The 14,773-nt window shown below is 37.1% G+C and overlaps 1 protein-coding gene across 1 annotated transcript in view; it reads right to left on the bottom strand.

The window, feature by feature from the left end:
- Huwe1 (HECT, UBA and WWE domain containing E3 ubiquitin protein ligase 1) overlaps nt 1-14,773 on the bottom strand; it is a gene marked incomplete in the record, with an annotated part of 151,705 nt that overhangs the window by 81,851 nt on the left and 55,081 nt on the right. The window contains 12 exon segments of the mRNA XM_029554367.1: nt 4,256-4,336; nt 4,763-4,864; nt 5,339-5,542; nt 7,392-7,497; nt 7,704-7,844; nt 8,328-8,455; nt 8,576-8,726; nt 9,012-9,112; nt 11,278-11,377; nt 11,951-12,019; nt 12,100-12,147; nt 13,158-13,235. Coding sequence (XP_029410227.1) covers nt 4,256-4,336; nt 4,763-4,864; nt 5,339-5,542; nt 7,392-7,497; nt 7,704-7,844; nt 8,328-8,455; nt 8,576-8,726; nt 9,012-9,112; nt 11,278-11,377; nt 11,951-12,019; nt 12,100-12,147; nt 13,158-13,235 — 1,309 coding nt within the window.

The following is a 14,773-nucleotide window of genomic DNA, read 5'->3' as shown; positions in this document are numbered from 1 at the left end:
TTTAAGGTGTGAAGAGCAATCACATCCAAAGGCCAAACTATGTGAAAAAAAAAAAAAAACTATGTAAAAAAGCTCAGTGTTTGCGCTTTTATCTGGAAAGTAATCTTGGTGACTGACTTAGGTTTGCAAAAAGGTTTTGGGTACCCAGGTAAAAGGACATCAATGCAAAACAACCCATCTTTATTCAGCAGGAAAGGGGGTCTGCTTACGGATAGTAGTGCCATCAATCAAAGATGTTACAGCCTGCTGGAACAGCTGTTGTTTTTTTTTTAAAAATCACAGAACCATTAAGTCATTCCAGATAAAAGATAGGATTCAGTGGGGCCTGGTCTGTAAAGACATATTAGTAGTCATTTTAGCTACAGGATATTTTTATAGGGTTCTGTAAGAGAGTTAGGGCCCATCAAAAAAATTTTTTTTCCTCGTCAGTGAGCTCAAAATAGTTATTGTATTCAGGGCCATCTTTTAAGAGGTGTTCCATGTTGAAAATATATCGCTGCTCAGATTTTTTACATTGTCTCCTATGTCTCAGCTCATACCAATGCTGCCAAAGAACAGGCTCATTTTAATGCTTTAGCTTAGGGATTCTCAGGTATACAAGTATACACAAACCATAAGTGATAAAAAAAAAAGAATTTTAAATCAGTTGCTCAGTATACACCTAATCTTATAATTTACTAAAGAAGAAAGCAAATCTGCATGCTAATGACATGAATGTTTATTTTTACACAACAAATTAAATCTTGGCTGAACAGTTGATGCCATAGGACAGAACATCCTCAATACTTTTCCAAGTTGATAGACATTTTGATTTTATAATTTTCAAAGCTGAGAATGCTGCTTTGCATCTAAATATGTACTACAAATGGTGTATGTTTAAGGGACATTTCAGAAATTGTTGGAAATTCTGTCCAAATCCCAAGCCAAAATTCATTTATTTTTAAATAAAACTCAAGACAGAAACTTGTACAGCAATAATTTTTGTTGTATTTTTGGCATGGGGGTATCACATAAGCCTAGGATGATCCTGATCACTGAATCCTCCTCCCTCTACCTCCCAAATACTGAGATTATAAACATGAGCCACCAAGGTAGGCCTCAAGCAGAACTTCAAAATTACACTAATTTGATACTTACACGCTGAAGATGGTGGTAGGAAAATTTTAAGTCTTTGTTTTACATAATTGTTTCTAAAAGAGCAGAAAACTGCATGTGCAGTACAATCGCTGCAATTTGGAACTTACAGCAAGTCTTAAATGTGAACTAAGGTGTTTCAAATGGTGTGCATTTGCATTACGCATTGTGGTATCTTACAGTGTGAAATCTTGCAGTGTGCATGTTGCGTATTCACAACCAAAGCTTCGACGAAGCTTCATGGTGCAACATGGGGGCGCTTACTGCCAGAAATACCTTAGATTTAGATTCAAACACATTTGATATTTGAATCACTGCCAACTTTTTTATGACTCATATTTAGCTATGCAACCCCTCCATAAGGAATTGTGACCAAGTTTAAGAAGCCATGCTTTAGCTGACCAGCTGGTCATTTTTTCCAATTAAAATAAACTCACATAATATCCCTTGTCTTACCTCAATTGATCCAGAGACACTCATCAGAGATCTTGGGCCATTAAATTTTGGGCTAAATACCAATGGCATCCCCATGCTATTGGCCATATCTAAACTTTATAGTCTGCCAATGTAATCTTTGTGTCCTGTTCCACTGCTAGAAGGTTTGCTAACTGGAGATCCCATTTCACGGGAAATAATACTTTGCTTGATTACACACCTAAAAGTGGTTCTTCTACAAGAGGAAAGATCATAAATTACTTCCCAGTAACAAGAATTTAAAATATATATTTTGTGCTAGTTCTAGATCAACCTTATTCCAGAGCTACTGAAAGATTGGTTACTATAGGTTCTGTGATGGCTGATTCCCACAAAATCTGACAAAGCCTGAAAAGTCTGGCCCCCTTGAAGTCCAATACTCAATATTCGAAGTGATTATTTGTCAATCTCTCAGGTTAAGCAGTCGGTAATAATCATGATAGCACTTTCATTAGACAGGCTATAAGCAGTAACGTGAAGGCTAAGACAGGAGATTAGAGCAAGAATTGGGGATGTTAGTGCAGACAAAATAAAGAGGATAAAGACACAAAAATGGAGAACAAGAACCTGGGATTGGGCACAGGGCAAGAAATGTCAAACTATTTGATGGGTTTAAGCATGAAATTACTAAGGACACTGTGATCTGACCATTTCTTTCCTCATTAATTTCCCATTCATGGATTCCATGCCTTTCTCAAACTTCTAACTATAGGAAAGTACATGCAATGCTAGTCTTCTGTTGGACCTACTTTATCCTTGTATGCCTGCTCTGATGTAACTTTGCCCACCAGAAACTCTACCTTAGAATCCCTTTATCACAACTCTGAGCAGAGACTAGTCATAATCATTTGATTTCCTTGTAGGACCTATCATGTGTTTCTATGGATATTTAGTACCTAGGGCACCTTAAATTTAACTAGAAAAGGACCTGTTTCATGAAGTTTTGCCACAAAAGGAAATACAGATCAATCCACATTATATTCCTTGGAGTAAATGCAGACATGTTTTGGTTCATTGATTCTTTAACATGCAATCATTTCATAGAGGCTATTCAGACAATGTTGTAATTTCTATGCTACCAAGTATTCAGTAATGGACAAAACAGTTCTGAGTTGGCTGATAACAGGCATTAAACTCTCTGTTGGCATCATCTAGTAGTTTGTATATTAGGACTTCATACTGCTTATGGGTCAATAACAGATAAAAGATAGTTATGAACAATTCAGTGAATAGACAACAAAGTCAGTGAATTGTATTATTAAAATGGTCTGCATTGACTTTTCCAGGCCATCTCCTACCTGAGGTGAAAGGATCAATTCAATTGTAATATTTAGGGGGCTACACTAACAATTGCTAGACTTACTTTGGGTTGGCTGTACAGATCTATTTATAGGAAATATGCTAATATTAATTATGACCATTGGGAAAGAATGGATCACCATTAATATTTGATTTGGTAAATGAGCTAAGTCTCATTTGCTGCCCATGTCCCCCACTTCTTTCATCATACTGATAGGGCTTACCTTTTTCCCACTCAAGCACAAATATCCTCTTAAAAATCTCTCCTAAATGCCCGGCCTGCAACCCCAGCTACTCATGAGTCTGAGGCAAGAGAATTACAAATCAAAAGCTATATTGGGCTTAAGGCAATTCAAGTCCAAAAAATTTACTGAAGACCCCCATCTCAAAATAAAAAGTAAAATGAGAGCTGGACACAAAGCTCAGTGGTACAGCCACAACTGCTATGTGGATGCTAGGAAACAAACCTTGGGTCCTCTGCCAAGAGCAGCTAGTGCTCTTAACTGCTGAGATGCCTCTCTAGTCCCTACATCATCAGCTCTTAAGGAAGACTTCTAGAAGTTTATATACGTGAACACATTATTTCAGGTATATATGGTACCCAATTCCTCTCTCTCTCTCCTCTCAAGCTTATTTTAGACTGTATTTTCTAGTCAAAAACAATTTATAATTTGCAGGTCTGACATTCAATCCTGAGAATAGAAACCATTCCTGCTGGATTTGTTATACTGAATTTTTTAGGCACTAATCACTGAGTAAACACATTTTTAGTCTGTTTTAGAAAGTTTTAAAATAAGATTTATTTTGTATGTGTATGCTAGCAGGTTGCTCTTGCAGAGAACCTGGGTTTGGTCCTGATACCCACATGGCAGCTAACAACCACCTGTAACTCCAGGTCCAGGCGATCCGACACCCTCTTCTTATCTCCATGAGCACTGCAATATGGGTGTACTTAAATTCATGCAGGCAATACATATAAAATAAAAATAATGATTTAAAATTGAAATGAATTAGATTAATAAAAGGCTGATTTGGCATCTAAGTGATATATATATATGTGCATATATATATATATGAAAATGAATTCTGACTTCATCACCAGTTAAGAAAGATGCAGTATCACTAGTGAATAGTAAAAACCCCACAAATATATGAAACAGAAAGCCCTATCAGGTTATCCAGCTTGACAGACTTTCTTTTTGTTGTTTTGTTTTGAGACAGAGTCTCACTATGTAGCCCTGGTTGGCCTCAAACTCAAAGGGATCCGCCTACCTCTGCCTTCTGAGGGTTGACATTAAAGGTGTGCACTACCACGCCTGATCTAGAACCAACTTTCAATTCTACTCACCTAGAAGGAAGAGTGATGGGCCATAGTATTCAGCATTGCTAATGATGTGTTTCAGAGAGGTAGGCAGAGAACCATCCATCACTAAGAGAAATATGTACAAAGACAATGATCAGTCTGGGAGGAGCAAAAATAATGGGTAGCAGTATGTTACACTGCAGCAAATAAATGTGTATTGAGTCCAATCTAGGGGCCTCTACTTGCCCTCCCATTTTATTATTTATTCTTTGTCCATGCAATAAGCTTTAACAGTGGGTCAAAATAAGAATAAACTTTGAGGTGGGCTAGTAGTAGAATGGAAGTGATCAATCAAAAGCTGGAAAAGGAGCATGTGTAAATTGTTATGAAGCTAAGTAAACACCTCCATGTTTAAAAAAGTGGTATCAACAAAAAGCTATCAAAAATGGCATTGCTTTTTCCTAAGTATGCCTTATAAAAAGGTAAATGTCAGAAGAGTATGAAAAAGACTGAAGAAAGGAATTTTGGAAAAAAGTATCCAGAATCAAATACCATGTCGTATGCCATCTGAGAAAGCAGGGTCTTGAATGGCCTTCTTGAGGAAATTCAACATGGATTTGAGAAGTGCTGCTCGTTGTGGAATACACTGGACTCCTGGCATGGGAGAAAGGGAGAAAAAAAAAATCACACAGGATTCATCAATAAATGACAATGAACAGGCACAAGAAACACTTTTTAAGAGACCCGTCTATATCCACTACAGCAAAACTAGGAGACATTTAAAGTGCGATCTCTGGACATTAGGAAGAGTATTTTGAAAGTAGAAAATTAAATCACCAAGGATGGCACAAGACCAATTATAAAAATTAGAGACCTAAAGTAAAAAAAGAAATATTATAAAGATTCAACTCTGAAATTCATTCAGTTCCTCTTTTGGATATTATCTGTGCTCCAAAATGTCTGTTTTGATAATCAATGTGTGAACTGTCAGATCATAAAATGTTATATAAGACATGTTCATATAAGTTAACCTCCAAATGTACCACTAAGTTCCTCCTAAAGCTCTTTTCTTCACTAATTTAATAAGTCAGTCACTGTGAAAGACTGTGTATCTATGTGTCTACGCACCAGGACGGGGTCCAGGGCCAGGGCCAGGGCCAGGGCCAGGGCCAGGGCCAGGGCCAGGGCCAGGGCCAGGACCCGGGCCAGGACCCGGGCCAGTGCCAGAGATGCTAGTGCTGCTGTTGGAACTTGATGCCCTTAATTCAACATCCAGCCGGTGCTCCATAGATATGGACGAGCCTGGACTGCTTTCCATAGTTATATCTGCAACTAAAGTACAAGTTATGATAAAGAAACTAATTAGAATAAAAAGTACTAAGAAAAGAAAGATTTCTGAGAAAATTTCTTCCACTGAGGTGAGATGAATGATGTAAAACATGCAACTTGCGTATATTACTGGTAGACAGTAAGTAGAGCTTTTTAAAAGGAGGTTAACAGATTTTAAAAGCACTGAAAATTTAATCTCAATGTTCATAGGGAAGGATGCCTATGATACACAGAAGGAACAATGCAAGTGAAACATGTTTATGATCTCATCTTCCTGTTCTAAAATCTATACATGTAAATGTGAACATGGAAAGGACATAACAAGCCTGAAAAAGAGTCGTTGCTATGTAGGTAGGTTAGGAGTGAGCATTCACATTTCCTTTATTCCCCTGGATAAAATAATTGTTAATTAATTAAGCAAAAGACACACAATCATAACCTATAGTGTGTGAAATACAGTAGAATGTTCTTTAGTGATGGCCACTATTTACATTTTGAAAAACTAATTTCAACCATTTTTATACATATATAAACATACATAAACCTACTTACACAAGGGTAAGTACAAAGTCTTTGTAACCAGCTTTATAATGAATATGTGAATTTCTTCAGGAGTACAACAGAATCACTTGGGTTAGTTTTAATCACACACTTTTTCTGGTCTCAAGGTGGCAAACTAACTGAATCAAGCTTTGTAGATGGGGTCTAAATCTTCAACAAACACTTATTGTTCTGTTTTCTCAATTTTGACAACCACTGATTTATAAATGAATAGTGGCCTATTACATACAAGTAGTTAATAAATGTCACATTTTATTCAACCCGCTCGGATCTTACCTGCGAGCTCAAATGTCAGCTTGTTCCCAATAACCCCAAAACAAAACTGAGAAAAGGGGTTTCTAGGGATGGCAACATGCACAGATAAATGTGCCCAAAGACAAAGTCAGAAAAAAGGAAAAGCAACCTATTTTTATTTATAGTCAACAAAAGGGTGTACATATCTTTACCATAAGCACAGTAATAGACACATGCAACGATAATCTGTGTCATTAAGACAAAATTATTTTAAATTTTAAGGAAGTTGATTGAGGCAATAGTTTCTTTTTATTTTAATATTATGAAGTATACAACAGAAAGGGTTGAAGTGTTAAAAAAAATGCACAATGCACTTAAAATTAAAATGATCTGTTTTTTCTATCTTTCTGATTTGAAAATTGATCCTAGCCAGTAAGTTCTTCAACTCTCCTCTCCTTTCTTATGATATCCAAAGTTTTTAAAGGTCTCATTTAAAATGAGTTTAGAGCTTCCATGCATTTACCAAGCATATATTAAACACAGAGGCTATCAGGTACTGCAGCAGTGAAAGTGACAATATCTGGATTCCATGGAGCTCATGCTTTAGTAGTAGGACTAAGATAGTAAGTCAATACATGAAGAAACATGAATTATTAGGTGAGGCAATAAAAAGAAATTTGCAGAGTGATTTTAGTGGTCTACTGCAGCCCTATGATTTGTTTTACCTCCCAGATCTATTCAAAATAATTCATACACCATTTGCATAAAAAGTGTTCAAAATATATACCCAGGGAGCTGTGTACTTCATAGTTTATGAGAAGAATTAAAATTGGAGTAGGCTTCACCGGGTACGGTGGTGCACGCCTTTAGTCCTAGCACTCGGGAGGCAGAGGAAGGCGGATCGCTATGAGTTCAAGGCCAGCCTGGTCTACATAGTGAGCTCAGGTCAGCTGGGACTACAGGGAGACCCTGTCTCAAAAAGACAAAAAAAAAATTGGAGTAGGATAATAGGAAAATCTCATGCACAAAAATACTGACTTAATAGCTTGTTAATTACCATCCATATCAGTTTCCATTTCTTCTCCTTCTTGAGTGGTACTAGGCCTCTGGATCTTTGGTTTGATCACAAATGGACATTCTTTTCGGCACAAATCTACTTCATGCTACAATCAAGGGAAAAACAGTAAGAAAATCCTATACAGTTTGAGGATTAAAAATAATTACAACTGAAGGATAGCAAGCCAATTACAAATTTAGTTTCTAGAAACTAAGAGACAAGATGGTTGCTTAATAATTAGGACAGTTTGTAGACTCAGCTCTCCCTGGGTTTCTACAAAGTCTATGCAAAGAGATCCTTGGATAATAATACCTCAAGTCTATAGATGAAGATAGAAAGACCACTATGGGACTGAAAAGCTGCCATATCCAGGTTGGTGATGAGATCAACCACTCTGACAGCTCTGGTAACAAATGTTATCTGGTCCTGTTCATCGCCAAGAAACTTTATGACCTATTAGGAAGAGAGAGACAAACACAATTACCAAATGATACATAAGCCAGTGCCCAGGGCTCAGCATATAGTGGTGATAATATGCCTGTAATCCTAGCACTTAGGAGGACTGCTGTAAGTTCAAGGACAAGCTGGAGCTACATATAAAGAATATCTGAAAGTACCAACCAAGCAAACAAAAAGACTATTGTAATTACAGTAAGAATTTGTGAAATACTTTTACATACATTTTTCTCAGGGTCAAACCTAATCTCATGCTAGCATGTGGTAATGTCTTGACTACAGGGGCCTGCAGACAGTCACACTGTGCTAGATTCTTTAAAAAAATCTTGTTAATATTGGTAGTAGATGCTTTTTTGTTATTGAGATAAATAAAGTCTTTTAGGGTAAGCTTTCTATATTATCTGCCCCCCACGGTGAAACATTCTAAACCTATACTCTTGTGCTTGATTTATCTGTAAATTAGAAAAAAATGTAGAGTACCTTTAATAAAGCTTCCATCATTCCACAGGAGACCAAAGCTTCACCACCAGCATCATAGCTGGCCAGGTGGTACAAAAAGGAGAAGAGAGCAGTGGCAAACTGGTGAGGGTATGGGTCCATTGAAGGGTCTACAAAGTTAAGAGAAAAGGGTTAGGTTCAGACTTTGGTATTAAGCTGGCAGGCTGTTAAACAATAAAACGATAATGGTTCTCCTCTTGCTGGGATAAATAAGTACCATCAAAACTTACCAATCATGGCCTGGATACAGTTCCGAACAAGTACAGGCAAAAATCCATGGTAAGAGGCTGTTCCAGTACAGTCAATAATACTGCTGAGCTTGGGAGTTCTCTCCAAATGGACAATTGATGTTAATGTTCGTAAAGAAGCAGCTTTAATTTCCTAGAATACAAAGCAAACACAGAATGCTAAATATGATAACAGAAACAAGGTGCTAACACCACAAAATAAAAATTTAAGGAGTTTTTATTCCACAAAATAAACTGTTAACTGCTTGAGAAGATGGGAGACCAGTGGTAAGTAAAATTGAAAATCTGGAATTTATTAATTTCATGGCTTAACATTCAAAGAAGGGTCAAGATTCCCTTTGGAGGTATTTTCTAAGTCCTTGGGAAAAACAAAGATATAGTATGAACTTGATATGCAGACATTATTATTAATACTTACCATAAGCTGCTTATCTGTTATTTGAAGGACATCTACCAACTCTTCTATCAAGCCATTATACAAGATACTGTTTGCAGACTCCTGCAAGGCATTGGAGTAGACTGCAAAGAGAGAAACAAACACTTAGCAAAAAAAAAAAAAAAAAAAAAGAAGCAGTAGTTAAGCCACTATTGGCTAACAAGCTTTGATATTTATGTTAAAGGAAAGAATTCTCTTGCAGTCAGCATTAAAGGCTATAGTCACTAACTTCTTAATACTAGATCAAATATGGTGATAAGCTCTAAGCACCCACATAATTCACAAATTCCCCTATTAAAAACATCAAGTCTTAAGGAAGAATTTTGGGAGACCCAAGTAGGAAAAGAGAAAAAAAGAGATCATTTAAAAAATATTTTATTGGCCCAGCGTGATGGCACACACCTTTAATCCCAGCACTCAAGAGGCAGGCAGAGCTCTGTGAGTATCCAGGCCAGCCTGGTCTGCATGAGTTTCATTCCAGCTGGAGCTACAGGGAGACCCTGTGTATGAGTGTATTGCCTGCATGTAGGTAGGTGCACCGATGTTGTACAATACCCACAGAGGTAAGAGGGTGTTGAAACCCCTGGAACTGGAGTTATGGACAATTGTTAACTTGCCATGTGGGTGCTGGGAATCAAATCTGGGTCCTCTGCAAGAATAGTGAGTGCTCTTAGTTGCTGAGCCATCTCTCTAGTCCCAAGAATTCATTTTTTGTAATATTACTCCCTGATCTAACTATACTTTGCCTTGGATATATAGATTTTTGTTTAGCATCTTCCTTAAACACTTATAATCAGCTGTAAGCCAAGTTATGGACTACTGCAGACTAAGTCAGGAGCTGGTGTGACACTAATAAAATCTGAGTGAGCATGTAACCCATTTTCACTGAATTCCACACTGAGGTAACACTTGAAATACTCTGAAGCAAAAAAAAATGACCGTGATTTGAGCACAATTCATTCAGTTTTCAACAAACATTTCCTGGGTAATCATTAGCATGCCAGAAGTTATATTAGGTACAGAGAATTTCGCAGCCAAATGGTCAGTTTTAAAGAATAGGTAAACATACACTGAATGAAGGTAGATAGTAATAGCATGACTTACCATTTGATACCTTCTAATGCCTGGGCTTTGCTAGGCTGATTTCTAGGTTTTCATTCAAATCCTAGAAAAGCTTATAAATACTGTCCACTGGGAGTAAAGGAAACTGAGGCTGGGAAAACCATGGTTCTGAATTTATGCTTTCCACATAAAGAATAAAGTTATGCCATTTGCACAAAAATGGATAGAATTATATTAAGTGAATTCACAAATACCATGTTTTCTCTCACTTGTGTGTCCTAGACATTAGATATATAAATCCTGCACCAATGACATAAAAGTAGATGCAAAACTGTCTGGGGAGGAGAGGGGAAGAAAATCTGAACAGAGAGTAGGGTCAAGAAGGCTATGAGGCGAATATACATGAAGTACTTGCATGAATATGGCCTTATGAAACTCTGTATAATAAAATGAAAACAAAGCTAAAAAGCCTGTGTGCTTTCCAATCTACTACCCCACAGTAAAACTATACAGTACTATTTAAAGAATTTCCAGACTTCTCAGAACTTGGGAGCCAGGCAGATACCTATGAGTTAAGAGGCCAGTCTGGTTTACATAGCTAGTTCTAGGCCAGCTAGAGAGCTACACACTGAGACCCTGTCTCAAAGCCCCCTTCTCCCCAAGTGTATACACACACACACACACACACACACACACACACACACACACCTCTGAAAGGATGAGAAACCCGGAAGAGTAGAAATAGTAAAGAGGATGGGTAGGGACCAGGTGAAAATGACAAGTATACTAACTAAAAAAAGACAAATGATCAAGTCTACGTCACATGACAATAAAGGTACATTAGGGAGCCCAAGAATGATAAATGACCACAGTGAACACTAGAAATATGGATAATTTTATAGTTTAGGTTGCCATAATAAAGTCTGATATGACAGCAAACAAAGAGAGATGAAATTCTTAATAAAACAAGTTCGGTAGCCAGGCGTGGTAGTGCACGCCTTTAATCCCAGCACTCGGGAGGCAGAGGCAGGCAGATCTGTGAGTTCAAGGCCAGCCTGGTCTACATAGTGAGTTCCAGGACAGCTGGGACTACAGGGAGACCCTGTCTCAAAAAGACCAATAAGTAAATAAAAAAAAATGTTCAAACTGCTTGATTAGGACCTGTTAATTAATGTTCTTCTCTTACCTAATATAGATATTGCATGCAGTCTGGCCTGAACAGCTTGTAATCGCTTCCTGTGATTAGAAAAGCCATGGGCCAGCCGTATATGTGTAAATAACAGCATCTGTAGAGATATAAGACCTGTATTAGAAAATCATTAGAAAACCCATTTTTTCTGGAGTGGTTTACTGTTGGTATTTGCTAGGATATCAAAACTGAACTAGTATCACCTACCCTGAGATTAGCTAATAAAACCAGTGTGACAATACAGGGACTCCTACTATCTAATATTTCAAGGTAGGTTAAGAACTGTCACTACACTGATAGGCCAAAAAGGTACATTTAATCGAAACATAATAGGTACAATTGCTAATAAATTACTTGATCACTGTACAGATGGGCATAACAAGCTAACATAATTTCTCCTAACTGCATCCAAAATGTTTAGAAAGCTACTACTACTTACTAGATACAGTGAATAATCAGCCAGTTTCTATTTTTCCAAACTCTACTATGGATGTAGGAAGTTAGTAAGTTCTGGCTTTGGAAGAGGAAACAAACACTTAGGAAGACTAATTTCCTATGGCCTGACTCAAAGATGACATGTTTTTTGCTGTGCATTCTGCTTGTCCAGCACATATCACTGGTATATTTGGAAGGCTACCCCCACTATGGATATTTTTCAGACATACTATACCTGCTTATCCTTAGGAATGCTGTACATTTTGGTAAGGGATTCCATTATTTCAGAAGGGCTTTCTGAAATCTGTATTAGAAAAAAAACAGTCACAAACAAAGCTTAGAAAAAAATTAACTAATTAGTCGTTTGTCAAAGACTCCTCTTACCTTGTCAAGTTGTTCTATGTGAATATAATGTAGTGTATTACTAGTTGTCTGAAATAAAAGTTAGAAGAGCTGTTAGATGTCACTGAATACCCTGTAAGAGTCATCTGAAAACAAAGGTATCATCCTAGGTTTAAGGCAAAGTAAATGCTCTTAAAAAAATCTAGTTAAGTACAGAAAGCATTTATAGATTGGATAGTCAATAGAAAGTTTCTTTAAAACTACTAGTATTAGCCAGGCGTGGTGGCGCACACCTGTAGTCCCAGCACTTGGGAGGCAGAAGCAGGTGGATCTTTGTGAGTTCAAGGCCAGCCTGGTCTACATAGTGAGTTCCAGGACAGCTGGAGCTTACAGGGAGACCCTGCTTCAAAAAGACCAAAAAAAAAAAAAAAAAAAAAACCAAAACCCCAACAACAACAACAAAAAACCACTACTAGTATTAAACCATACTGCTAATTTAATAGCCAGTAGCCAGGCATAGTTCACATTTTTTTTCTTTTTTAACCAATAATCTCCACAATCTTAGCATTCACACCAAAACCCAAATCCACGAGGATGTTCTTTCTTTCAATGTCTTCCTGTTGTTTTCAAGGTAACTTCAATCTAAAAGATTATTATTTAATAATAAAAATGGAAGATTTGAATTATTAGGACTATTTCTAAACCAAACTGAATTTTAGCACCTGGTTCAGGAATATGAATGATCACATAATTTAAGCACGATTTTACATACAACAGAGCCTTCTTACAGGCTGGGTGAAGTACAGAAATTTGAACCATGACTCTCTAAGACCATTATATTATAGGACAGCATTCCTTACTAAGATTGTTAGAAAAAAACATAAAACATGGTAGTGTCCAATTAAAGGGTTTTGGCAGGTTCTAATATCCTGTTAGAGGTAGGCATATAATTAATATTTATTCCTAAAACGCTTCTAGGTACATCTAGCTTGGTAGGACAACAGCATTGTTGCTCAAACATTCCCTCATTTGAAACTGAGGAGTCTATTAAAAAAAACGTATCCTGTAGCTTCTTTCAGTACAGTCTAAATAAGACTTACCCTTTTCTCAATTTTGACCTCGGCTCCAGGGTCTGCATAGAATTCAAAGTGTAGTGTGGTTGCACTGGGTGGGTATTTCTGTGTATAAAACACCAAGAATTAGACACCGAGCTTCAACTGGATTTTAGACAACACAGATGTTATAATCCAAGTACTTCCTCAAAGTCTTAACCATTTATTCAAATCATCATGGCAGCAGCATACTCAACATCAATGGTGTCTTTAATTCACCTTGGCTCAAGACTCCAATGAAACTTCTTTGAAACAGAAGAGTTTCAAAGATCTCCATGCTTTTATTTCTAAGCTACCAATTGCCATTTCTTCCAACATATCAATTTTGACTGTAGCTACTGTCATGGAGGGGTTAAGTCTGCCTAGCATCAATGCCTAAGAATCCAAGGAACTATAAAGAATAAACAACAAGGTCAAGGTCTAGGCACCAGCTAAAGAAAGAAAAGGGCACTCTTATGGAAACCTTATTATCTCCTTCAGAAATATTTTAAAGTATGCCTTATAGGAGCACACTTTCATATTACTCCAAATACGCCATTCTACCAACAGTTCATGCTTTTTTGCATAGGTATACACCAAATCAAATAAATAAACTAGACCCTGAAAGTGTATCTGTAACTCTAGAAAAGCAACACAATAGATTAAACAAAGATAATTACCTACCCATTAAAATGTTCTCTTCAAAGAAACCACTAGCTGTGGTTGTTTCTGACACTGAGGTGACTACTATACACCCTTTTAAACTCTAAACTAACATGTACATGTACCGTTTTGGGTTTAAATTTTTCTAAGTTTCATGACATGCTAAATTTCAATAAACCTAAACACACATACTTAACATACACAAGGACTAAAACAGGTAATAGACATATATAAGCCTAGTACATTAACATGCATAGGTTCAGAATTAATTCCACTCTAACAGAGAACATTTGCTTCCCATATTACCAATATCCATTCATAAAACTCTCTAAACAATTTATACCAACTAAGGTAGGAAAAATAACCTGCTCTAATTTGTGTATTTCTATGATTAGAAATAGAGCCATACTACTGGGGGATAAAAGGCTCAATAAATTTGCTAAATTTGATTACAGCCACTTGTGCTAAACATGACAAACTAGGCTCCAAATGTGCAACATTGCAAAGCATGAGAAAGGATGGCCTAAATTCATATCATGAACATGGGTGAAAGAAAGGGAAAAACATACTAAATGGTATTTTCTAAATAATCCAAACAGAACTATGTTCAAGCAGCTAGTTTTGAATACTGCTGAGAGTTGTGATAGTTGCCGTGCCACTTGTGCTAAACATGACAAACTAGGCTCCAAATGTGCAACATTGCAAAGCATGAGAAAGGATGGCCTAAATTCATATCATGAACATGGGTGAAAGAAAGGGAAAAACATACTAAATGGTATTTTCTAAATAATCCAAACAGAACTATGTTCAAGCAGCTAGTTTTGAATACTGCTGAGAGTTGTGATAGTTGCCGTGTGAGAATGCAAGCAAATGTACTGTTTTTTTTTTTTTTTGGGGGGGGGGGCCCTTTTTTGGACAGGGGGCCCCTGTGCCCCTACTTGGCCTGGACACACCCTTCACGA

The sequence above is a fragment of the Nannospalax galili genome, unplaced genomic scaffold (assembly GCF_000622305.1).
Source record: "Nannospalax galili isolate Female #2095 unplaced genomic scaffold, S.galili_v1.0 scaffold225, whole genome shotgun sequence".
Lineage (NCBI taxonomy): Eukaryota > Metazoa > Chordata > Mammalia > Rodentia > Spalacidae > Nannospalax > Nannospalax galili.
Note: the sequence above shows the minus strand (reverse complement) of the source record. Positions and strands in the feature narration are given on the sequence as shown.